This window comes from Silene latifolia, chromosome 2, assembly GCF_048544455.1.
Source record: "Silene latifolia isolate original U9 population chromosome 2, ASM4854445v1, whole genome shotgun sequence".
In the NCBI taxonomy this organism is placed as follows: Eukaryota; Viridiplantae; Streptophyta; class Magnoliopsida; order Caryophyllales; family Caryophyllaceae; genus Silene; species Silene latifolia.
In genome coordinates this window covers 70,686,961-70,713,136 of record NC_133527.1, presented here as the reverse complement: position 1 = coordinate 70,713,136, position 26,176 = coordinate 70,686,961, and the positions used below count along the sequence as shown (strand labels likewise).

Sequence of the window (26,176 nt, the reverse complement as noted above, 5' to 3'; positions counted from 1 at the left end):
ATCTTCGGCCATCGACCCCCGGTAAAGTGGGGTGGTACAGCGTGCAGATGGAGTCGGGCTACATTTCCGTTGATAAGCTTTCCTCCTACAAGGACTGGAAAGAGCGGTGGGTGTACGTTAAGGTGCCGGATGACTATCCGCTGCCCCGGTCCTTCCAGCACCAAGTCAACTTGCGGTGCGAGAGTAAGGGGGAGCGTGAAAAATGGGTCTCCGAGAGTAAGCTCAAGATGGACGCCGAGGGTTCCTCTTAATGCGGATGAGGAGCGGGCGATCTGTTGTTTGATCGAGAAGGGATGGGTGCCCCGACTCAGATTATTCTTCAGGATGAGCTTCTTTGCCGCGTCGGCCTCATACCGGCCCTCAACCAGGGTGAGTAGGGTCGGTGTGAGGCCCATCTTTGCCTGTTATGCTCCTGTTTCTAGAGCTTTGTTTTACTTCTTTTATGTAACTCTTGTCTGGTTTCTTGCAGACCGGTTTGGCCAGGATCTGTCTGAGGGGACCTTGAAGAGGTTAGGGCTTGATAAGGACGGGAAGGTCGTTCAGCGGCATCCTCAGGCTGACGCGCATGATCGTAGGCGGCTCCCAATGAACTCATGGACAAGCGGTGAAGGCCTTTGGATCCGGCGGTGGCTCAAGCACGGGTTCTCGGAGGCGTGCCGAAGAGAAAACCACAGGCAGCGTCCAGGTCGGCGACGGCGTCGATCCCAACTCCCTCTTCAACCCCAACGGTCCAGAAGGAGCATGTGGAGGTCGTCGATATTACCGCGGAGGTGGTGACTGTTGCGAAGGGCCCTCCTCCTCCAAAGAAGAGAAAAGAACCACTGCCGGCTTCTACCGTTGCCGGGGGAAAGAATGATTCACCCGGTCCTTCATCTAAGAAGGTCCAGACTGGTACGGACCTAACCTGTGGTTCAGACTTAGCTGGTTCATTATGCATTCCCGATGACAGACTCTCTGATGTGTCAATGAATGTTGACATGGATGCGCTGTGTGAATTTTTTGTAGATCCGCCGTCGGCAGCCGCCGTTCTCACTGATCGGCAATTAGAGAAGCGACTTTGAGAAGGCGGGTGATAGAAATGTCACCGTTGACTCCTTACTCCAGAAGGTTCCCCCCGCCGAGCTTGTGGCAGAGGGTACGAGAATATACAAGAGGCTGGCAAAATGGACTCAACTAGCCGGTTCCCACATTATGGAGCAAGAAAAGGCTATGGCCCAAGCTGGGCCATTGATTGAACGGCTTAAGCTTGATCTTTCCGCTGCAAAGGGGGAAGCCGGGAAGGCTAAGCTTGACCTCCTTGCTGCACGAAAGCGTGTGGAGGAAGCTGAGAAGCTGCTATTGGCCGAGAGGGCCGAGTTGAGGTCGCCGATGCCACCACCGCCAATTCTTTGGAGGAGCGGGACAGTATAAGGGCGGTTCGACGTCGTTGTTGCCAAGAGGGAAGAATGGAAGGAAATGTATTTGGCTCAGTCGGAGGCACATAGGGGCACAAGGGCTATCCTTGCCCAAAGGGAGAAAGATATTGAGATGCTTCAAACTGAGATCATCCCTAACATGTGCGCTCAATTCCGGATCGGCCGAGGAAGCGACCGGGAGGCAATCAAGAAGCTCATTCTGAAGGCTCCTTCCCGTGGGAAAAATTTGACCACACGGATGAGATGGCCGATGTTGCGGAAAAAGCGGCTGCGGAAAAGGCGGAGGCGACGAAGGCGGCTCAGATAGCTGAGGCCAAGGCGGCCTACGATGCAAAGGTGAAGGAGGCCAAAGAGGAGGCCGAGAGGCTAAAGGCACGTGAAAATAACGAGCTTTCCTCTGGACCGGCCACCGAAGATGATGCTGCTGCTGCCGATGGAGGGCAGCAACAAGCATAGGGAGACGGGCGGTTGTCACCAGACTCACCCGACATCTCGGATAGCTTTAGCTGTTCGGGGGCCAACTATTGAGCCTTTCCTCCCTGCCATCTTTTGGCGCTTCAAATGATATGTCTGTAACCTTTTGCTTTTCTTTTCCTTGTTTTTGTAAAACTTTGGTAGGTTGCGTTTTGGCTTATCCCTATGGGGACGGCCGTCGTCTGTATTCTTCTCATTTGTAACCTGTTATCATTTTTAATAATAGTTTGCTTATTTTGCCTCTGGCTCGGCCGAGGTCTTTTCTTGTCTTCTTGCGTTATTAGTTGAGAGCTTTTTTTTTCATTTTTACCTACGGCTTGGCCGAGGCAGCTAGAATGCGCATCTCAACTGTGTTTAACGTCTTTTTCTTGAACATGTTAGCATGTTGGTCGCTTCCTCTTTCACTCTCGGTCTAGCCGAGGCGTCGGAATTGCGCTTCCCAACCGCCGTTGTGAACATGTTAGCGTATCGACCGTTGTGTCCTCTGCCAGGCCTTCGGTTGGCCAAGGCGACTAGAGGTTACGGCGCGACAGCGTATGTTAGCGTACCGTGGCATCTACCTCCTGGTAGTGACTGCCGTGGCGTCTACTTCTTGGTAGTGACTGCCGTGGCGTCTACCTCTTGGGGTGACTGCCGTGGCATCTACTTCTTGGTAGTGACTGCCGTGGCGTCTACCTCTTGGGGTGACTGCCGTGGCGTCTACTTCTTGGGGTGACTGCCTGGCTTGGGCCGTGGCGTCTACCTCGATATGACTACGGAGGGGATAAACACTTTGATGGAAAACTTGGATGATTCTTTATTAGATATGAACACGCGCCGGGGTGCCAACAATTGTTTTGGACACCTCCGCCGCTATACAAAGTATTTCCTGAGATTGTCAGTGTTCCAATGGCTCATCAAAGGCACATCCTCCATGTCTGTCAGTCGGTATGTACCCGGCCTCATTTCTTCAACCACTTTGTAGGGACCTTCCCAGTTAGCCGTCAATTTACCATGAATGTTTCCTTTGTTGGTGGCGGCTGACTTTCTTAGGACTAGATCTCCTACTTTTAAGTCCCTTTTGTGGACTCTTCGGTTATAGGCTCTTCTCATTCGGTTTTGGTATACTGCCAAGTTGAGGCGTGCTGTATCTTGGCTCTCTTCGACCAGGTCTAGGGATGCTCTTAGACCTTCCTCATTTTCAACCGGGTTAAAGGTGGACGTTCTGAATGTCGGCACCGTTGCTTCAATTAGCGGGGCGCCGGACCCGTAGACTAAGTGGAATGGACTGTACCCGTTGCTTCTTTCTCCGTGGTCCGAAGGGACCACGGGACGCCGGGTAGTTCATCGGCCCATCTTCCCTTCGGTCTTCAATGTCTTCTTCAAACCGTTGAGGATTGTTTTATTTCTTTGCCTCGCTTTGTCCGTTGCTTTGTGGGTGGCAGACGGAGGAGTATGCAAATTTGATGCCAAGTTCCTCCAACCAGTTCATTATTGTGTCACTCCAAAACTCTCGGTCGTGGTCAAATACCATGACTTGGGGTAACCCAAAACGAGTTATGACATTTTCCCAGATTACCTTTCTTACGGCCGCCGTGGTCTTGGCAGGTACCGCTACAGCTTCAACCCATTTGGTGAAGTAGTCAACGGCGACGATCAAGTACTTTCTTCCTCCGGAAGCCGTTGGAAATGGCCCTAGTAGATCCATCCCCCACTGTGCAAAAGGAAGGGGATTAAGTACCGGCTGCAGGTCTCGGGAAGGTGCATGTATCACCGGAGCATGCATTTGTGATTGTTGCACTTTTTGGTTTTGGCTCTGGAATCTTCAAGCATGGTGGGCCAGAAGTAGCCGGCTCGGAGAGCTTTGTGGGCTAGTGTTCTTGCCCCCATGTGATGGCCACAGATGCCTTCGTGAATTTCTGTCAGTATTAGCTCCGCGTCGGCTGGGTCGACACATTTCAAGAGTGGCCTTATCACGGACCTCCTGTATAATTCTCCTTCAAACACCGAGTACCTTGCTGCGATCCTCTTTATCTTCTATGAGAGACTGCGGTCCTCCGGTAATTCGTTCATCAGTTTGTACTTCATTATCGGAGTCATCCATGTCGTCTCGGCCTCTATGTCACCCACCATGCCGACGGTCTCAGTAATGCTTTTGGCATTCCGATGTCCACCAAAGACGGTTCCGACATTCTTGATGGTTGAACGGCAAGCTTTGAGAGAGCGTCGGCTCGGTTGTTCTCGACACTGGGAATGCATTGTATCTGAAAAGATTTCAATTTTGAAGTGTCAGCTTTTACCCTTTCCAGGTATCTTACCATCCCGTCGTCTCGAGTCTCGTACTCTCCTCTATTTGATTAGCCACTAAAAGTGAATCTGTCTTTAAAATGATGTGCTCTGCCCCGGCGGCCCTAGCTAGCTCGACTCCGGTTATCACCGCCTCGTATTCAGATTCGTTGTTTGAGGCCGAGAAGGTAAATTTCAAGGCGTACTCAAACTCGTCCCCGTTTGGGCTGATGATAAGGATGCCGGCTCCTGAGCTGTTCGCCGTGGAGGACCCGTCGGTGTATACTTCCCATACTCCGAGGTTTTGCTCTTCTTGGTATGTGCACTCGGCCGGGGAAATGCAAGTGCTCGCCCCTTTATCGAGGGCCTCGGCTTGTATTGAATGCCGAAGCCGGATAGCTCTACTGCCCATTTGATGAGCCTGCCGGATTGCTCAAATTTTTCCAATGCTTTCTCCAATGGCTGGTCGGTTAAGACCGTCACGGGATGTGCGTCGAAGTAGGGTTTCAGTTTCCTTGCGGCGACGACGACAGCAAAGGCTGCTTTTTCAATCAGCGGGTAATTTCTCTCGGCGGGCAACAACGTATGGCTGACAAAGTAGATTGGGTTCTGCTGCTTGTCCTCTTCTCTGACGATCACGGCACAGACCGTGGCCGAGATAACTGCTATGTACAAAGATAGCGTCTCCCCCAGCATCGGCCTGGACAGGGTTGGGAGAGTCTGAAGATGAGCTTTCAGTTCCTTGAAATCTGTGCTCTACTCATCCCCCCAGCTGAAGTCTTTATTCCCCTTCAACACCTTAAAGAATGGGGTGCTCTTGTCGGCTGACCGAGAGATGAAACGGGTTAGAGCCGCCATCCTCCCGGTCAGCATCATAACCTCTTTTCGATTCCTCGGCTCCGGCAGGTCTAGGATTGCTTGGACTTTGTCTGGATTGGCATCAATTCCCCTGGCGCTGACAAGTACGCCGAGGAACTTACCTGCCCGGACACCGAAGTTGCATTTCATTGGGTTGAGCTTCATCTTGTATTTCCTTAGTGAACAAAATGTCTCGTGTAAATCGGCTAAGTGCTCGCTGTCAGACTTGCTTTTTACAATAGCATCGTCGACGTAAGCCTCAATGTTTCGCCCTTTTTTATTTTGGAACACTTTGTCCACCAGCCTTGTGTAAGTTGCGCCGGCGTTCTTCAAACCAAACGGCATCATTTTATACATGTATGTGCCGCTAGCGGTGATGAATGCGCATTTAGGCATGTCTTCCTCGGCCATGAATACCTGATGATACCCTGAGAAGGCGTCCAGCAGGCTCAGCATAGTGTAGCCTGCCGTCGCGTAAATTAAACTATCTATTCGAGGCAAGGGATAGCAATCTTTGGGGCATGCTTTATTAAGATTGGTAAAATCTACACACATCCTCCACGCCCCCGACGACTTCCTCACCATTACAACATTAGCTAACCACTCAGGATAAGTACAACGCATGATAAAGCCCGCCGCCAGTAATTTATCTACCTCGGCTTTGATGGCCTCATCCTTCTCGGCTGAGGAGTTCCTCATCCTTTGCTTGACAGGGCGAGCGGTGGGGAGTACGTTCAGTTTGTGAACAATTACTTCCCGGCTCACGCCTGGCATCTCGGCCGCTGAGTAGGCGAAGACATCTTTGTTCTTCCTTAGCAGGTCTAGGAGAACGGCCCTGAATTTTGGCTCCAGGTTGACACCGATAGTCACGGTGCGCCCTGGGTCAATTTCCACCTCTTCAGTCTCGGCTCCCTCGACCATGCCGACAGTTGAATCCATGAGGTCGCCCTCCTGTTGTAAGGATGGGCTCTTCCCCTTCTTTGACTTCTTTGCCACTTTGAGGGATTGCATGTTGCATCCTCTGGCAGATATCTGGACGTTGACCACCTCGTCCTTCTCGTCCTTGGAGACGAGCTTATGCGCTTCCCCCCGGTCCGAGACATACATCGGTGTCGGGCCCGGATGGACATCATCTTGCGTCGGCCTCGCTCGAGTGACTCGGCCTATGAGAACGTTGTAGGCGGACGAGCCGTCAATGACCACGAACTCAGCTAGGACATTCTTAGCCGCATTCCCCTCGCCGAACATCACTGGCAGTCTGATTGACCCCAGGGGTACCAGGCCGGCCCTGGAAAAGCTGTACAGTGGATTGGTGCAGGGGCTCAAGTCCTCGACTTTCAGACCGAGGTTGAGAAAGCACTCCCTGAACATGATGTTCGTGTAGGCGCCTGTGTCAATCAGGCACCTCTTGACCAGGTGGTTGGATATGTCCAAGTGGACTACGAGTGGGTCGCTGTGAGGGGCGATGACTCCCTCGTAGTCCTTCCTTCCAATAGTCATATCGGGGATGTTGGAAGCGGGGATCGCTGTTTTGGGCACAAAGTTGATGGCCTGATACAGCTCGTTCAGGTGCCGTTTGTGCCCATGAGCGGACCCACCGTTCTCGTTGCCCCCGATGACAACATGGATTACTCCTATCCGTTCGAAGACGGATTTTTTATTCGAGCCGCCGGCATCAGTCTTTTGGCCTTTGGCGACATATTTGCCGAGGCTCCCCTTCCGGATCAGCTCTTCGATGGCATTCTTCAGATGCCGGCAGTTGTCAGTTAAGTGACCGGTGTGGCCGTGGTACTCACAGTACTGGCTCGTGTCACCGTCACTCCTCGGCCTGGGAGGCCTTTCCCACTTCTGACCCTCGTTCTTGCTCAGGGCGAAGACTTCGGCGGCAGACACGACCAGGCGGGTGTGATCATTGTACCCCTTCTGGTAGTACGTTTCCGAACTCCCCCCGGCGCCCACCGAGTTCTGTTTCCTGGCGGACTTGTCAGACCGTGACCTATTATTGTCACGGCGTCTTTCATCCGGGTTGTCCTCCCGGCCTCGCTGGGGCCTACCCAGGTTTTGTGGTAGTCCTCCACCTTTATGGCTTGGTCGGCCATCTTCCTGGCGGACTCCAGGTTCAGGCCTCCGCATTTGATGAGCTCGTTCTTTAGGTCCCCCCTTGGGAGGCCTTTCATCAGTGCGAAGGCCGCCAGCTCGCTGTTCAGCTCACGAATCTGCTGAACCTTGGCGTCGAACCTCTTTACATAACTTCGGAGAGACTCGCCCCCCTCCTGTCTGATAGTCAGGAGGTCCGATGTCTCGACGGCCCTCCTCTTATTGCAAGAATATTGGGCTAAAAATATGTCCCTTAGGTCGGCGTAACAGTATACCGACCCATCGGGTAGCCCCTTATACCAACTTTGTGCCATCCCATGCAGTGTCGTTGGGAAGACTCGGCACCAAACCTCATCGGGTTGCTCCCATACCGACATGTAAGACTCGAAAGCCTCAGCGTGGTCGGTTGGGTCGCCTTCTCCTTTGTATGCTATGGGTGACATCTTCAGCTTAGTCGGCACCGGGGTCTCTAGGACGTAGGCGCTGAGGGGCTGTCTGACCACGGGTCGAACGACACGCGGCGATCGGCTCCTCGCATCCCTAGTCCGGCTCCTCTCCCCGTGGCGGGAAGGGCTTCTTCTCCGACTCTGGTGAGTCGGGCTTCTTCTCCGACTCTGGTGAGTCGGACTTCTTTCACTCCTCTGGGGCGTGCCTCGTCGGTCTTTGCGCGGCGACGCCGTCCTCCCGCGAGTGCGGGAAGGACTCGGGTCTACCACTAGCACTGGGCTCCCCGGCGTCTTGAAAGGGTCGGCTTCCCCTAGTGCTCCGTTCAAGTTTCTCGGAGTCACATTTTGGGCCCTGGTCTCTGGACGGGTTCCGCCGCTCTTGTCGGTGTGACGGTGTGAGTCGTACTACCAATTAGGTCCGGGAGTAGCTTGGTTTCTTTGCATCAACCACATGTCCCATGATGGTGACCTGGTCGGCGGGCAGCGGTGTATCTTGTTCCTTTGACATCCCGTTCGTCGTATCAGTGATATGGCCGGTGGGGGACTGCCCGATTTCTGAGTTGTGGAATGTGTCGTCTTGGTAGAATTCATTTTCCACCAGCACCTTTTCTGGTTGTTTCGACATCTTCTTAGCTTTTTGGGTGGGTTTTTGTTTTGTTTGTTTTTTTTGTTTGGGAATGAATGTGACTAGCTTCTAGTATCTTTTCCCCACAGACGGCGCCAATTGTTCCGGGTGTAATTCCAGAGCAGTTATTTGTTACCACCCGTGCTTGTAGAATGACGTCTTTGGTTGAATCCTTCTTTCGGTCTCCTGAAACAACGAACAAACTGAGGGCTCGACTTTGCACCGAGCGAACTCACTCCGACGCTCAAGTCAGTAAACTTAAAGAGATAAGTTGTTGTTACTTGGTGAAGTATATTTTGTAGAGAGATAAGGAAGATAGTACAAGATGAATAGTGATTCTTAGGTTAAATTGTGGATCCTTTCCTCAATGAGAGTTGAGGAGTATTTATAGACTTTCACCTTTTGTCACGTAGTGGCCAAGTGGCCAAGTGGCTAGCAGGTGGAAAGACTTATCTACCCTCGGCCGAGGGAACCATGGCAGGCCGGCGGGCCATGTTGACTCGCTGCCGAGGGGTCTTGGATATGAGTTCGCGGATGTGTGCCCCGACTGGCTAGTTGTCCCAGCCGGGACCCAAGAGACAGGCCGACAGGCTGCGTCGGTTAGGCTGTCTAAGTCGTTGACTTGCTTGTGGATATCTTTGACCTTGCTCAATGTGTTGACTCAGTCAGCGGGTGCAGAATATGCCCCATCAAATAGGGTATTTATTTTGGTTGATTTACAAAATTTATGATCAAATCGATTGTGTTGATATTAGGGTTTTAATAATTCGTTTTTATAATTTAAACTGATGTAAATTATTTTTCTAGAATTAATAGTTGGTTTTAAGATACAATGAATTTTCGTGGTAATTATTTGGAGTTTTAGTATTTATTTCGTAATTTAAAGTATTGATGCAGTTTCTGCGATTATAGCGATTCTGTTCGGTTTTAATTATGTTAAAAATACTAAATCAAATTGTAAATTCACAGAATTTTAATATGTGGCAGAGAAATGGAGTATTAGGTTGTGTATAAAGTTTTAGGCCTTGTATCATTATTTTCGATTTTTGGTGTATTTTACAAGTTTGATGAAAACCGTTGTTAAACATGTCAAATATGTTCGTCTGTTTGTAAAAATCATATCACCTGTTTTTATTTCGAATTTGCAAAAGTGTAAAGAATAAACTCCTGTTATTTCAAAGTTTAGTGTCTGCATAAAAAATTTCATAAGATTTAAACTTACGATTTGGTCAGAATAAATTATTTGTGAACAGCTCGCCTGTAAAACGCGTTTTGACTTCTCTCAAAGATTCATTTTTAAAAGATATTTTGCTTTTGATATAGTAGCTAATCTTTTTTCTCAAAGAAGATTTATAATGTTTAATTATGTTTAAAAGTATGCCTTGCCTTAAAATATTTTCTAAAAGTGGATTTATGAGCTGAAACATTATGTGTGATGTTTTCTGATAGTTTTTATAAATGAATGTTTAGACCCCTGATACTTTCGTAATTTAAAGTTGGTCAAAACATGAAAGTTGTAGCTAAAAGCTACAAGAAACCAAGAAAATTGGCCTTGCGTCATTTCGATTTTTCTGTAATTAATTATGAATTTTACAATACTGCTATTCAGTTTTATAAACTAATGTAGAACTCCGTCTCATTAAAGCCTAAGTAATAAGTCTTTACAAAAGTACCTTAAGTCAAAGGATGGTCTTTAAAATTTAATTTCAGTAACTTAATTTATTTAAAATCCTTCAATAAATTTTATACTTTTGGATTTAAGTTTAAGTTTTCTAATTCGAAAAATAAAATAAAAGTGTAGTTCACTTACGAACCATTTGAAAAATATACTATATCACTTCGGATATTTTTAAGTTTGGAGTAATGAAAGTAATGGCAAAGATTAATAAACTAAGGCATACGGTCTTACTAAAACAACTATATGGTTGGGTATCCTGCGGGCGGTATAGATCGTCGTAGAATCATGTACATGTACTAAGATTAGGACTTCGCATTGCGTGGTAAGTCGTGTCCTATTATAGTTTGTTGTCTAGTTAGTGAGCTTGGAGTTGGTCATCTTAGTGTGACACTGGGTTTTCGAAACTAGTAAAGATGTTGCGGTGTCAAAAGTATAGCTAAAGTGGATATCTAGCCTGAACTAAATTATTTCCATTCTGTCTTTTGAATATTTGCTTTTAAGCATGCAACACGTTGTTAACGTGATTTGGTAATCATATTTTGTTACTTATGTTTTATAACATTTCAATTTACTTTGATATATTATCTGCTTCTATAATAGTTATATCATGTGATATGGCTGGGATAACGTCGAGTTACTCCCCACTGATTGTAGCTGTTATGTTTATAACATGACAGGTATTAGCTTTGCTGGGGATTTCTGTTTGAGCTAGCGAGTAGTTTGCAGATCCTACTCTGTTTTTCTGCTTTCTTTTATGGTTTTAGTTTGAACACTTTGAGAAATTTTATTTTCGCCCTTTTTATAAAAGTGGCAATTGTTTAGACTTGGCCATTTGTTTTTTTTATACTTGAGAATTTTATACATTCTCAATTCATAACAGTTAGAACTTTTATCTTTGTGTATTTAATCTCATTCAATAGTGTTTCCGCCACTGTTTTGCACTAGATTTTATAGGGGATTACAGTTGGTATCAGAGCATCACTGCTCCCGACGCTCACACTTTGATATTTAGGAAAATGCCTAATAAATGATTTGACTAAATAAATGATTTAGTGAGAGATGGGTAGAAACCAAAAGGACTTGAATGTTAGTTTATGTCTTCCTGCAAAATCAATGACTAGCATTGAATCTATGTTTTGTTTTTTATTTTCTCCGACAAAGAAGATGAAAGAAGGTGGACGTGAACGTTGTGTTTTTCCGGACCATAACGCGATCATTATGGTGATATTGAACTCCCTCAACAACCTAGTTAACCGCTTTGAGAACTTGATGCCACAAGGAAGAGACAATGGCTGTTCCAGCCCAGATTCAGTTTTGCTCAAGCTACAGACCAGTTGGCCAAGAGAGGACTCAAGTTCCAAAATGTTGCAGTACACCCAGAGTAATTACACTGTGGATCCGTCAGATGGAGCGACCCAAGACTGGTGTGTTTGTTTTCTCTACAAGGTGATGGAGTGATCCAACGAGCCATATTGCGTACTCTAGATGCCTGAAGATTCCTTCTCTGATCTTAGACTTTATTAGTCTGCGATCATCATTCTTATTCCTTCAATCTTTTTCAGTCTTAGCTGATTCCTATGTCCTTATTATAAATTTTCATCTCCTATTCTGATGAATTAATCCTTCTTTGTGATTCCTCCACATTGGTATCTATTCTCTTGAGATTCATTGGTTAAACCGACTCTTTCTTAGAGAAATGTGACGGAAGTTAAGTAGGTTTGAGGTCTAGTGAAGCATTGTTACTTATGGTTTGAGGATAATGAGTTTTACCCTTAATGTCTATCTTGTAAGAACTATTATTTCTTAAGGATTAACTTGAATGGTGAGTAGTGGATTATGGAGTTAGAATTTTGGCGTAGTTAATGGTTTCAGATTATAGGTAATTTATATATTTTGGACTGGAGGTGATTAAGGATTTATAGTATCCATGTGTCATTTTTGGTTGATCTAGATTAATCTCAGTTTCTATTCTTATGGATTTAGATTGTTGAGTTCTGATGTAATGTTGTAACCTTAGAACTTTTGGTTGTGTGACTTAACTTTATTTGGGTTGTTTAGTGTTAACCTCGAGAGTAAGGAGTGTCTTAGCCCAACTGCAGTTTGGATTGATTATATTGATTTGAAGAATTATGAACCCGGAGTTGGGAATTATGTATACGTATCATATCTTAATGTCTTAACCCTAGTACATGTATTTCTCTGAAGAATATTTTGGTCTGTATTACCTTAAAGGAAATTGTTGTTTGATGACCTTATATGATCGAAACTGTTGCCTGGTTGAGTTCTTAACCCCTAACTGTTATAGTGTTATGATTGGCAATTTAATGAACAGCTAAGAGACCTTTATATTCATTTGATGGACTTCTAAGAGAGCATTATCTTCATTAGATTGTACTTGTGGATGTTAAAGGCTTTTTTGCTTTCAGTTCAGAGGAATTCTCATCAGGGCTTTATTAGACCATGTTTTCTATTTGGTGTTTCGAGGAGTCTTATGGATTTGATAACTTGAGGAATTTAGTTCGTCGGTTGGATGTTGAAGTACTTGATGGACTTTTACCATGATGTTTTGAAAGGATGATCAGTTATGTAAGGATTTGAGATGGAAGTTGTGTTAATCGATAATTTTGGAGGATGTAGACTAGGAAGTTTGGCAATTCTCAGCTTGACAACTTAGTTGCCTGAGTTTAATAACCTTGGTGTTGTTTTCGATGGAAATAGAAAAAGCTTGGGTTCTATAAAGGAGTCGTACCAAGAATCTTGAGATCTTTAACCTCTTCTGTAATCCTTGAGAGAGATTTGTATAGCTCTTGAATCTCTCATTCCCACTTCTTCACCTGAGCATCTGTTACTACCTTAACCTTGGCTTAAGTTTGAAAACTTTTACCTTTAGCCTTTTTCCTCGAGTATTTCTTTTTATACAAGGTTTGACTCCAAAGTTTTAATTATCTTGAAAATTTATGATTTCAAAGTGTTAAACTTCTATTTTCATTTTACTTTTGGTTAGTATCTAAGTTTTGTCTTGTCTTGAAATGTTTTTAAAACTCGTTTGAAAGTATTTCGGAATTGTTTCGAAAATTTTTGTTTGGATGCTTCTAAAACTTTCAAAAGTTATGTTGTATTTACAAATTCGATTTGTACAAAGGTTTTAAGTAAAATTTGCACTCCCTCTTTTGAATCTCGAGATGTTTATCCCCTTTCATAATCCTTGAGAGAGATATATATGACTCTTAAATCCTTCTCACCCTTGCTTTAGTTTTAAAACTTTTGTCTTGATTTACCGTTGACCTTTTTCCTCGGATATTTCCATTTTATACAAGAGTTTCGGCTTTTACAAAGTTTGGTTCTCGGATATTTTAATTTTGAGTTATGATTTAAAAACTTTAATTTCATATTTAGTGTTACTCTGGATTAGTGCCTAAACTTGGTTTTGTTTCAAATGTCTTAAAACTCGTTTGGAAATATACCGGAATTGTTTCAAATAAAGTTACTTAATGCAAAAAAAAAAAAAAAACTTTCAAATGTTATGTTGCATATACAAATTTGATTTCTCGTAAACCTTTTTCTTTGAGAAATTCCATTTACACAAAATATTTTGACTTTTATGAAAATATTTTGATTATCTTGGAAATTTTGAATTATGACTAGCTTCAAAGTTTTGAACTTCCCTTTCTCTTTTAGTTTTGGGTTATCATTTAAATTTGGTTTTATTTCGAAATGACTTGAAATTCGTTTGAAAATAGTTCCGAATTTTGGTTTTCAATACATTGGTGCCTTTAGAAACTTTCAAAGTGGTGTTGTATTTTCAAAATTTAATTTGTTCAAAGGTTTTAAGTAAAATTGGCACATTTACTTTTGAATTTCGACATTGGTGGATGCTAGGACTTGTCATTAAAGACGTCTAATGACCGGTTCAGTACTTGCTGATGCATGGGTGTAAGATTTGATTTTTCTAATGTTGACTTACCCTTATCTTGGACGACAGAATCCTGGTTCGCGGCAGTATTCCCTCGTTCCATGAGATGAGATAAGTGATTTTTAATAGTTCAATTTTAAAAATTGGTTTAAAAATTGTATGACCTCAACGATGTTTTCTCGAATTTAAGTGTCAACTGAAATGATTTAAAAAAAATCTTGTTCTTTAAATTTTGTTTTCTACTTTTAAGTTTCGAGTACGAAACTTTCTTTTAGTGGGGGAGATTGTAACACCCACCATTTTAATAAATCTCATTTATTTGATTTTCGTTAAAGAGGTTTATTTTTATTTCTTTTTATACTAATTTTGGTTTAATGTTTTATTTAACACCATTTTTATTAATTTTTGTCCTATTTTATAAATGGAACGACTTTTAATTATATGTCACATTTTTATAAAATGGGAAAACAATTCTGGTTCATCACCTTTTTGGATAGTGTTAATAGTAATTTTAATACAAAGCATTTTATACACTTTGTATTTATTAAAACTTATGAGATAATATTTACATCATCCCTTTTACTTATTCTTATTTAGAATATTTATTCTTATTTAACATGGGAAGATATTTTTGGTTGTTTAAACACCCATTTTGGCCAATCAACTTAAAACTTTTAAGAAGCTTTATTTCTTATTTTAGTCTCTTATAAACCCTACCCTTTGTGTAAATTCATTAGGGTTTCATTGAAATTAAAACAAAAAAAAATCAAAACTTTAACGCGGCGGTTATTTCAAAAAAATTTACGTACGTGCTTGCCTTCTTGCTTCTTTATTTCCGTTTTACAAATTATTCTACGTACGTGCTTGCATTCTTGCTTCTTTATTTGGATCGACGTTCTCTCATCATCCGTTCATCCTATTCTAAGGGTAAATTGATTACTCTTATCTTTCTTATCCTAGTTTTTATCTAGATTAATGATTCATATGTTTTACACATATGTAATTTATGTTTTTAAAGGTTTGTAGAGGAGATATTGAAGGCTAGCATATGTGGATTCGGATTCGTAACAAGGTAACTTCGACGTTACTCGGTATTACATCGATTTAATTGTTGTAGTTGTATGTATTATTGGATTTTTAATGTTTTATGATGATTTATTGATACATATGATTTTCGAAACCTTTAATTTCTGATCTTTTGATATCCATAATTTATTTTGACTATGTATAATTTTATTTTGTCAATAGGGTATTTATTTTGGTTGATTTACAAGTTTTTTGATCAAATCGATTGTTTTGATATTAGGGTTTTAATAATTCGTTTTTATAATTTAAACTGATGTAAATTATTTTTCTGGAATTAATAGTTGATTTAAGATACCATGAATTTTCGTGGTAATTATTTTGGAGTTTTAGTATTTATTTCGTAATTTAAAGTATTGATGTAGTTTCTGCGATTATAGCGATTCTGTTCGATTTTAATTATGTTAAAAATACTAAATTAAATTGTTAATTCACGGAATTTTAATATGTGGCAGAAAAATGGATTATTAGGTTGTGTATAAAGTTTTAGGCCTTGGATCATTATTTTCGATTTTTGGTGTATTTTACAAGTTTGATGAAAACCGTTGTTAAATCTGTCAAATATGTTCGTCTATTTGTAAAAATCATATCACCTGTTTTTATTTCGACTTTACAAAAGTGTAAAGAATAAACTCCTATTATTTTAAAGTTTAGTGTCTGCATAAAAAATTTCATAAGATTTAAACTTACGATTTGGTCAGAATAAATTATTTGTGAACAGCTCGCTTGTAAAACGCGTTTCTGACTTCTCTCAAAGATTCATTTTTAAAAGATATTTTGCTTTTGATACAGTAGCTAATCTTTTTCTCAAAGAAGCTTTATAATGTTTACTTATGTTTAAAATTTTGCCTTGCCTTCAAATATTTTCTAAAAGTTGATTTATGAACTGAAACATTATGGGTGACGTTTTTTGACAGTTTTTATAAATGAATTTTTAGACCCTTGATACTTTCGTAATTTAAAGTTGGTCAAAAAATGAAAGTTGTAGCTAAAAGCTACAGGAAACCATGAAAATTGGCATTGCATTATTTTGATTTCTCTGTAATTAATTATGAATTTTACAATATTGTTGTTCAGTTTTATAAACTAATGTAAAACTCCGTCTCATTAAAGCCTAAGTAATAAATCTTTACTAAAGTACCTTAAGTCAAAGGATGGTCTTTAAAGTTTAATTTCAGTAACTTAATTTATTTAAAGTCCTTAAATAAATTTTATTCTTTTGGATTTAAGTTTAAGTTTTCTAATTCGAAAAATAAAATAAAAGTGTAGTTCACTTACGAACCATTTGAAAAATATACTATATCACTTGGGATATTTTTAAGTTTGGAATAATGAAAGTAATGGGAAAGAATAATAAACTAAGGCATACGGTTTTACTAAAACAACTATATGGTTGGCTATCCTGCGGGCGGTACAGATCGTCGTAGAGTCATGTACATGTACTTAGACTTGGACTTCGCACTGCGTGGTAAGTCGTGTCCTATTATAGTTTGTTGTCTAGTTAGTGAGCTTGGAGTTGGTCATCTTAGCGTGACACTGGGTTCCCAAACTAGTAAAGATGCTGCGGTGTCAAAAGTATAGCTAAAGTGGATATCTAGTCTGAACTAAATTATTTCCATTCTGTCTTTTGAATATTTGCTTTTAAGCATGCAACACGTTGTTAACATGATTTGGTAATCATATTTTGTTACTTATGTTTTATAACATTTCAATTTACTTTGTTATATTATATGCTTCTATAATAATTATATCATGTGATATGGCTGATAGAACGTCGAGTTACTGCCCACTGATTGTGGCTGTTATGTTTATAACATGACAAGTGTTAGCTTTGCTGGGGATTTATGTGTGTGCTAGCGAGTAGTTTGCAGATCCTACTCTGTTTTTCTACTTTCTTTTATGGTTTTAGTTTGAACACTTTGAGGAATTTTATTTTCGCCCTTTTATAAAAGTGGCAATTATTTAGACTTGACCTTTTGTTTTTTTTTTTATACTTGAGAATTTTATACATTCTCAATTCATAACAGTTAGAACTTTTATCTTTGTGTATTTAATCTCATTCGATAGTGTTTCTGCCACTGTTTTGCACTAGATTTTATAGGGGATTACATTTACAATCCGTGATAGATTCTATACGCAAAGCTAAGAATAATTACTTTAAGATATTGGGCTCTTTGAAGTAAAGCCTTCAAGTATAGAATAGTGTAGTTGAACATGGTGATGTTAACCCAATCAAATCATGTTAGTGATTGCCGCATTTCATTTTGATGAAACATGGCAAGTGATATTAAACCGCTTTTCTAAATAGGTATTTAGAAATTTAGAAGAGGATGTGTATGTGACACTAATCTTAGGTTTAGGTCTGAGAGTCCTAACATGCTAAGTAAGATTAAGGGATCAATATGTGGTTTTAAACAGGTATTAAGATATTGTAAAAATTATTTTTCCCAGTCATGTGATAATAGAGAATGGTTTCACTCGAATTATTTATTGTTTGGTTCAATCTAAAATTATATGGAGGGGGAATGGAGTTAGAAACCTGAGTGGGAAGATGGGTATGGGATTCCAAGGGGTTGGGGTAGAATTAGAATCCATCAGGATTCTAACTCCATTTCAAAATACCCCAACCAAACACTAGAATCACTCAAATCTATTCCATTCCATTCTAACACCCCCAACCAAACACCCCCTAAATTCTTTCACCATGGATCTTATCACAAGTATATGATAACAGTGGGAGCATATTTCAAGTTAAAGAGCTCAAGCCTAGCATCAAATCTAAATGAGTGCTTAGAAATTTCATGACATTCGAGAATACATTGAAAGAGGATATTGCAATTTATGAAGTTGGAATGATGGTTATATTGTACACTCCCCAACCAAGTTATTGTTGCAGGTTTGATGAAACCACCATGGAGTTTCATGGATTTTATTCACCTTGGATTATGCGATATGAAGTAATAATATTACATTGATTATTCATATATGATAATCGCATTTATCGTTTGAGTTTTATTTTAAACTCTTTTATTACTTTGTTATATCCAAATAGGTTGTAAGGACAACGTTGGATCCTATTAAAGTGAACTGGATTAACATAGTATTGGCCCCTGGTCACTTATATGAGGTGACGTCTCCTAGTGACTAGAATGTGAGTCGGTTGATGGCAAGTTGAAGTGTCATAGGGTCATGAGAGATGACTAGTCGATCACATAGGCAAACTGTATGGGACACTCTGTTGGGCAGTGACCGCTTATAGAGTTCTTGAAATTCATATACCTTGGTCGTGGCGAGAGCTACTATAGTATTCTTTTTGAGTCGATTCTTTGACTAGTGACTGTTCGCCCAAGTCGGCACAGTTTCTGATTGGCTTTGATTTTTGCTCTACGACTTCCGAATATGGAGTGCAAATGGGCATCTTTTGGGTCATCTGAACTGTGGCTGAAAAAAGGGAACAGTTCGATAGGAATTGTCCACCCCTTTGTCAGAGTTATCTAAATCTCAGGGCCACTCGAGGAGTAGTGAACTGAAAATGCGTGGCCACGCTCAGAAGGTATCTTTGGTAGATAATTCCGGTCGTTACTCTCCATATCGAGAAAACCACTCTAGATATGATCATATGTAAGTACGACCTACAAGACACCTTGCATTGAGTGGGAGATGTAATTGTTGGAGTATGTGTCCTCGACAATAATGCGATCACATGTTTAAATCTCATATTAAGAATGCTGAAGGGAAAGTAATATTATATTGTCAACTGATCCACATTAATTGGTAATGATTGGATGACTAGAGTTTGACATTACTGTCGTATGACGGTGGTGATCAGTTGATCCCTTAAGGTCATACCTCTAGGGTAACACTCTTAATTGATTAATTAATTAATTGTATGTTGATACAAGTTAATTAATTCCTTAAAATTGAACAAATGATTTTGTGAGTGAGAATACGTATCTTATTGTAATTTGATTAAATAAGATTCGTACTAAGTAATTAAATTGATTTATTACTTAGGTTTTATTATTGTTTATGAAACAATTAATAAGAATGAATGATTTATTATAAATACAAGTTGTTGTGATTTATAATTCTATGACCCATTTTAAGTACTTGTAATCATGAATTACTAGTTAATTTTTGTATGTGATTTATTTTGTTAATATAATGATTTTTAATAAGTTAAAAATGCATTATTTAATAACATGTCTAGTAACATGTCCAATATCTCATACTATACAAATTGACAATTGACAAACTTAAAATGGACCCATTTTATCTACATGGGTGCCGTGTAAATGGAGGGATAGGGTAGGTTTAGGATTTAATTGGTGCTCTAATTGAGAATTAAGCATAATGATTATGTCCTTTATAGACCTAAACCTAGCCCTACACTATGTATCTTGAGAAGAACAATTTTGTGCATGGATTGGGCATTCTACCCAAGACCACCCGGCCCCCTAAGTGAATAAGGAGAGTTTTTCTCTTCTTATTATTATTATTCATTCTTGCATAAAAATTATTAGATTGATAATTTTCAAATTCTCTCTAATTTTTTAGAACAATCAAGAAAGAATATCTCACAAATCTACAATATTATTAGATCATTACTAGTAGTAGTAAATAATAATATTAGTTATTATTTTAAGGGCTCGTATACTAATTCGAGTATTCAAAATTAGTATATGCATTAAGTGGGTTATCTTGGTACAATTCCTTGAGGAGTAGATCCTACCATTGGGTCTAAATTCATCCTTGGAGCACTCGGTTTTTACGAAGACTAATTTGGTAGGAGACACTTTAGTATAACCGTGCGGCACTCCCTTGTAAGTAGATCAACTTCTTCTTACTTTTTTTTTTAATAATGTTATGCATGCATAAGATCTAATTAGTTTATGACTAAACTAAACTTATATAGTTATTAAAAATTTCTAATAAGAGGTTAATGAATCTTAGAGTAATAGGGAAAGAGAATTGGTGACGCACACTTGTCTCGGACAAGTGGGAGATTGTTGGAGTATGTGTCCTCAACAGTAGTGCGATCACATATTTAAATCTCATAATAAGAATACATAAGGGATGATACATTATATAGTGAACCCGATCAACATTTATCGGGAACGATTGGCTGAGTAGAGTTTGACGTTACTATCATTTGACGGTGGTGATCAGTTGATCCCTTGAGGTCACAACTATAGGATGGAACCCAAATTATTAACTGATCAAATATATTTGATACAGGTTGATCAGTCCCTTATATATATATATATATATATATATATATATATATATATATATATATATATATATATATATATATATATATATATATATAGTTGTGTGAGTTTGTTGAAGTCGAGTTTAGAACTCAAGTCAACACAAGTTTATTATTCAATTATGCGATAATTGACTAATGAAATTTTATATCTTTCTCTAATATGATTGAATAAGATTTAATTTAATAATTAAACGCTAATTCGTTAAATTAATCGAGGTTTTGTGTTTTTAGAGGTAGAGGTTATTTGTTGATTATATTTACAAAGGGTTGTAAATTAATTTAATTAGACATTATAGGACCCATTATATATTAATATAATGACATAATTATCACTTAAGAGTTGAGTGTGTATTAATTCTTAGCTTATATTATATAATTGTTATATGATCAAACTAATACTTATTTATATAAGATGAATAAGTATATGATTCATTTTATATACATGTTGGCCGAAAATATTATGTTGTTGGATAACATTTTATTTTTGTCTTTTCTTTAGTCATCCACTTGCATGTAATCATCATACTACTTGCATGCTAATGACAAAGACTTACTCTAATGTGCTCATTACCTATTTTTGCATTGATTAAAATAAGGAAAAGTAATTGCTCACTTGTGCTAAGGGGGTGCCGGTTTTGGGAGCTTTTAAGAGCAATTTTACTTGCTCATTTTTCCTCATTTTTATCTTATGCAAACATCTCTCTAAAATACACACAACAACCATATTATTCTCTAGTTACTAAGATATTAATAAAAATAATATTAAGGGTTTAATTCCTTAATAATATCTAGTTTTTTTGGGTAAAATGTGAGATGTATATATTATCTGTCAAAAAAAGATAATTACAAGGCTTAGAAGCAAAAGGTTTTGGGTTCGAGACTCACAAGGAGACACCCTTACATATCATTTCCTAGACTTATTATCCAATTCTTCTTTGCATTTGACATATGACCATCTTGATTATGCTTGATACGATACTGCACATTTTCTTTGATCAACTGAACAACCCGTTTTGGACTGATCAATACCGCATTCATCCTGGCATTATTTCTCTGTGTCCATATATGATAGTAGATGGCTGATAACACAAGAGCATACACCTTTTTCTGCACAGTTGAACCTACACCACTCATCCCTACTACAGATGGGATTTGAAGTCCACACCAGAGAGCAACCTGCATTATAATACTTTTTCTATACACACACTCAAAGAACAGATGTTCCTGAGTTTCTGATGCAGCCTCACATATGCAACATCTATCAGAGCTGCAGCACCCAATCCTTAATAATATCTAGTTAATATTATTTCTTATTTCTTGTTATTTTGTTTGCATGCAACTAGATTCTTATCATCTAATTTATCTAGTAACTTAGATCTATATTATAAGAATATAATAAGTGGGTTAAAGAACCTAACAATTACATGCTCGAAAAAGTGTGGATATCGTTCTTTCATTGCTTCCTCGGCTTCCCACGTAGCCTCTTCTACTTGGTGATTGGACCACGAAATCTTCACCAACACCGATTCCCCATGCTGTCTTCCTTACTTTTCGTCCCTAGATTTCCTTAGGAGTCTCCACATGAGTTAAGGCGTCATCTAATTAAATTGTCACCGCTTCTAGAACATGAGAATGATCACTAATATACTTCCGCAATTGAGACACGTGGAATACATTGTAAGCACAATCAAGTGCCGGGGGAAGTGCTAAAAGGTAGGCCACTTCCCCGACTCTATGCAATATCTCATATGGCCTTATGAACTTTTGTCTCAACTTTTCTCTCTTATCGAATCTCATCACACCTCTAATCGGAGAAACCTTGAGTAGAACCTTGTCTGTAACACCCCGGCCCAAACCAGGTCGGGAGCGAATTTAATGTCGCTTCTTCTCAAATCGACATAACTCCCACAGCGAATTTAATGTCGCTTCTTCTCAAATCGGCATAACTCTTTTACCTATCTTGTGCCACTCTCATCTTTTCTCGGATTATATGCACTTGGTCTAACCTGTCTTGGATAATTTGAGGTCCCAACAAGACGGCTTTGGTGCTATCATCCCAACATCTTGGGCTTCGACACTTCCTCCCATACAAAGCTTCAAATGGGGCCATGTCAATGCTTACATGATAGCTATTGTAGTAGGAAAACTCAATCAAATATAGCCTTTCCTCCCAAGTGCCCCCAAATTTCATTAAACAAGGCCTCAATGTGTAGTCAAGAGTTTGAATAGTTCTCTCCGTTTGCCCATTTGTGGCCGGGTGAAATGTCGTACTCATCTTCAATTAAGTACCCATTGAATTTTGCAATTCTTGCCAAAACCTATAGATGAATCTAGAATCATGATCCGACACAATGTCCTTTGGTATACCATATAGCTTAACCTTATTCTTTCGGTAGGTGTTAGCTTGTTTCACCTTGCTCCAAGTATCCTTCATTGGTATGAAATGAGCCGATTTAGTAAGCCTATCCACAATAAACCAAATCATGTTGTTGCCCTTTTGAGTCCTAGGTGGTCCCACAATGAAGTCCATTGATATCGATTCCCGTTTCCATTCCGCCACATATAGAGGTTGAACTTTCTCTTGTGATCTCTTGTGCTCCCCTTTTACCCTTTGAGAAGTCAAGCATCTCGCCACGAAGTCCGCCATTTCCCTCTATATATTTGACCACCAAAACGTCTTCTTGAGGTCCTTGTACAACTTATCATCACCCGTATGAACCGAGTAAGGTGTATTATTGGCTTCATCCATAATCTTCTTCTTTAGCTCTTCATAATTTGGTATGAACCATCTCCCTTTGAACCTAATACTTTCATCCACATGCAACTCAAACCTTGATGTTTCACCCCTGTTGAAGGCTCCCTTCCATTCTTGAATCTTGGGTTCAGTTGCTTGTTTTTCTCGTATTTCATCGTATAATTCGGGCTCCAAGGTAAAATCACCGATTGCCTCCCCTTTTCGGATCATATGAATACCCATCTTTAACATTTCTTCCTTTAACCTTAGCATGGACAAGGCAGTACATAAAGAGTGAACCAACTTCCTACTCAAAGTATCGGCTACTACATTAGCCTTCCCTTCATGGTATACTATTTCCATGTCATAGTCCCAAATGAGTTATATCCATCTTCTTTGCCTCATGTTCAACTCGTTTTGGGTGTAAATGTACTTCAAATTCTTCTGATCGGAAAACACCTTAAAGGTTGCTCCTTATAGGTAATGCCTCCATAATTTCAAATCAAACACAACGGCTCCCAATTCTAGGTCATATGTTGGATAATTCTCCTCATATGGCTTCAATTGTCACGATGCATAAGCAATGACTTTACCATTTTGCATGAGAACACATCCCAAACCATTCTTTGAAGCATCGATATAAATTTCAATATTCTCACTTCCTTTCGGCAAGGCTAACACAAGAGCCGTGGTTAGGCGCTCCTTTAGGGTTAAGAAGGCCGTCTCACAACTCCCGTTCCACTTGAAGCGTTTTTATTTCCTCTATCAATGATGTCAATGGCCTAGCAATGTTTGATAAATATTTCACAAATCTTCGGTAGTAGCCGGCTAGATAAAAAAAACTCCTTATTTCCGCAACATTGTTTGGTGCCTCCCACTTCGACACAGCTTCTATATTGCATGGATCCACAGATACTCCCTCCTTTGACACCACACGCCTTAACAAAGCCACCTTCTCCAACCAAAATTCACATTTACTAAGCTTGGCATAGAGTTGATGATCCCTTAAGGTTTGCAACACGGTCCTCAAATGCTCTTCATGCTTTTTTTTTGGTCTTAAAGTAGACCAAGATGTCATCTATAAACACCAACATAAACTTGTCCAAGTATGGACTAAATACCCTATTCATGAGGTCTATGAATACGGTCGGGACATTTGTCAACCCGAACGGCATTACCACAAATTTGTAATGTCCATACCTTGATGAAAACGCGGTTTTTGGAATATCCACATCCTTGATTTTTAATTGATGGTAGCCCGATCTCAAGTCGATCTTGGAAAATAGGTCGGGCCCACTAATTTGATCAAATATGTCATCAATTCTTGGCAACGGGTACATATTCTTGATGGTGACTTTATTCAACTCTCGGTAGTCGATACACAACCTCTTGCTACCGTCTTTCTTCTTCACAAATAGAACCAGTGCTCCCCATGATGAAACACTAGGACTAATGTACCCCTTATCCGCCAATTCAAAAAGTTGCTTCTTCAACTCTTCTAACTCCTTTGGACCCATACGGTATAAAGCCTTAGAGATTGGTCACTCTCCTGGTTTCAAGTCCACACTGAACTTTATTTCTCTTGGTAGAGGTAATTCGGGTAACGCCTCCGGAAATATATCCGCAAATTCTCCCAATATTGGTATACCTTGAGCTTGGGGCCTTTCCATGCTAGTGTCCTACACATGGAACAAAGGCATAGGACAACCCTTCTTCAAACATGACTTTAAAGTCATCACCAGTAACGAGTTTCACCTTGGGTTTAACCAAGTAACCTTTATACGACACTTTAATAGCCTTGGGTCCTTTCAAAGCTATTTTCTTTTGGTGACAGTCTATGTTCGTCGTGTGCTTACTTAGCCAATTCATCCCCAAAGTTACTTTAAACCCCTCCAAAGGGAATTCAAAATGATTGTCTGGAAGGTTTTTCTTGCACCAAAACCGACACCCCTATATACACTTTTGAACACACAACGGACTCCCCCGAAGGTAGCGATATATTGTCATTCACTAACTCACCCACCCCCAAGCCTAGCGTCGACACATTACTCTTAGACACAAAAGAATGTATAGCCCCCGAGTCAAACAAAACACAACAAGAATGAGAATTAACAAGAAATATACCGGAGACAACATGAGCATCCTCCTCGGCGCTTTTCTTCTCCATGGCAAAGAGCTTGCCACTAGTCTTGGTCGCCCATTGCACGGTGCTTGCCGAAGTAGTCGGCCTTGCCTCCAAAGCTTGTCTGCCATTGTAGCTCGGCCTTTGAGATGGCGTATCTCGGTTGAAGTTTTCTCTTCCATACCCGCCATGGAAGTTGGAGTTTGGGTTCCTTGAGTTGCCCCACGATCCAAAGTTTCGATTGCTTACCATCCTTTGGGAAGGAGCTTGGTAGGAGCTCCATTGCCCAAATCTTCTATTGGACCCTCGCCCGGTGGTTGTACACTCATTTCTTTTGTGGCCAATGCCACCATAATTGAAGCATCTCACTCCTCTGCCTTCACCCATGGGTCTTCCCCCATTTTCGCTCGACCTTGCATAACCGCCTCCATTGGGTCCACCCGAATGTGACTTAACTTGATGGTAATTAAACTTCTTTTGATGGGCTCGTCCTCCCTCACACTCGGCCTTTCAATTATCTATGACCCTCTCCTTAGCCTCCTTGGTCATATTGACCAACCTCTCGGCGTTTTCGACCCTAGCATACATGTATTTCACGTCCACGAACACCCCCACCGGAAGCTTTTCAAAGATCTTGAGAATTAGCCTCTTCTCAAATTTGAGAGCTAACAATTAAGGACTACGGTGTAGGTCCTCAACATAGGTCAAGAGCTAATTAAACCTCACATAGTATTCTTGCACCGTCATCCCGTCGACCAACACAAAGCTATCAAACTCCGCCTGGAGTTTGCTTCGGACATGCTCCGGGATGAACTCATCTCTCATTTCCGCCTTGAAATTTGTCCATGGAATAGCATCCGCCCTTTGTTCCTTGTAGTACTCCTTCATTACCTCCCTTTACTTGTACCACCATCCTCCGAATTGGCGTCTGAGGTAGAACGCGGCTTATTCAACCTTGAGCTCATCCGGGCACCGCACAACTTCGAAAATATTCTTCATGTCTCTTATCCAATTTCCAAAAAGGTTTGGCTCTCCAACATCGTCGTAGTTAGTGGGTCGATAACGTGCCATGGCATTGCTTATGGTCGAGGCATCAACCACTACCTCCCTCCTCGTCACATTCTTAAGGGCCTCATTTTGTGCAATGATTAGATCTACTTCCACTTCGGACCTACGCAGTGCTCCGGTTGC

General features: G+C 40.5%; 1 protein-coding gene across 1 annotated transcript; it reads right to left on the bottom strand.

Annotated features, from left to right (window-relative positions):
- Positions 1 to 22,782: 22,782 nt before the first annotated feature.
- Positions 22,783 to 23,226, bottom strand: LOC141640947 (uncharacterized). The gene has a single exon (XM_074449626.1). It carries the CDS (start codon positions 23,224 to 23,226, stop codon positions 22,783 to 22,785), a length of 444 nt encoding a protein of 147 aa, XP_074305727.1.
- Between the last annotated feature and the right edge of the window lie 2,950 nt (positions 23,227 to 26,176).

Excerpts from the sequence above, each read along its gene's own strand:
- LOC141640947 (XM_074449626.1), bottom strand. The coding sequence starts at position 23,226 with ATGGAAATAGTATACCATGAAGGGAAGGCTAATGTAGTAGCCGATACT.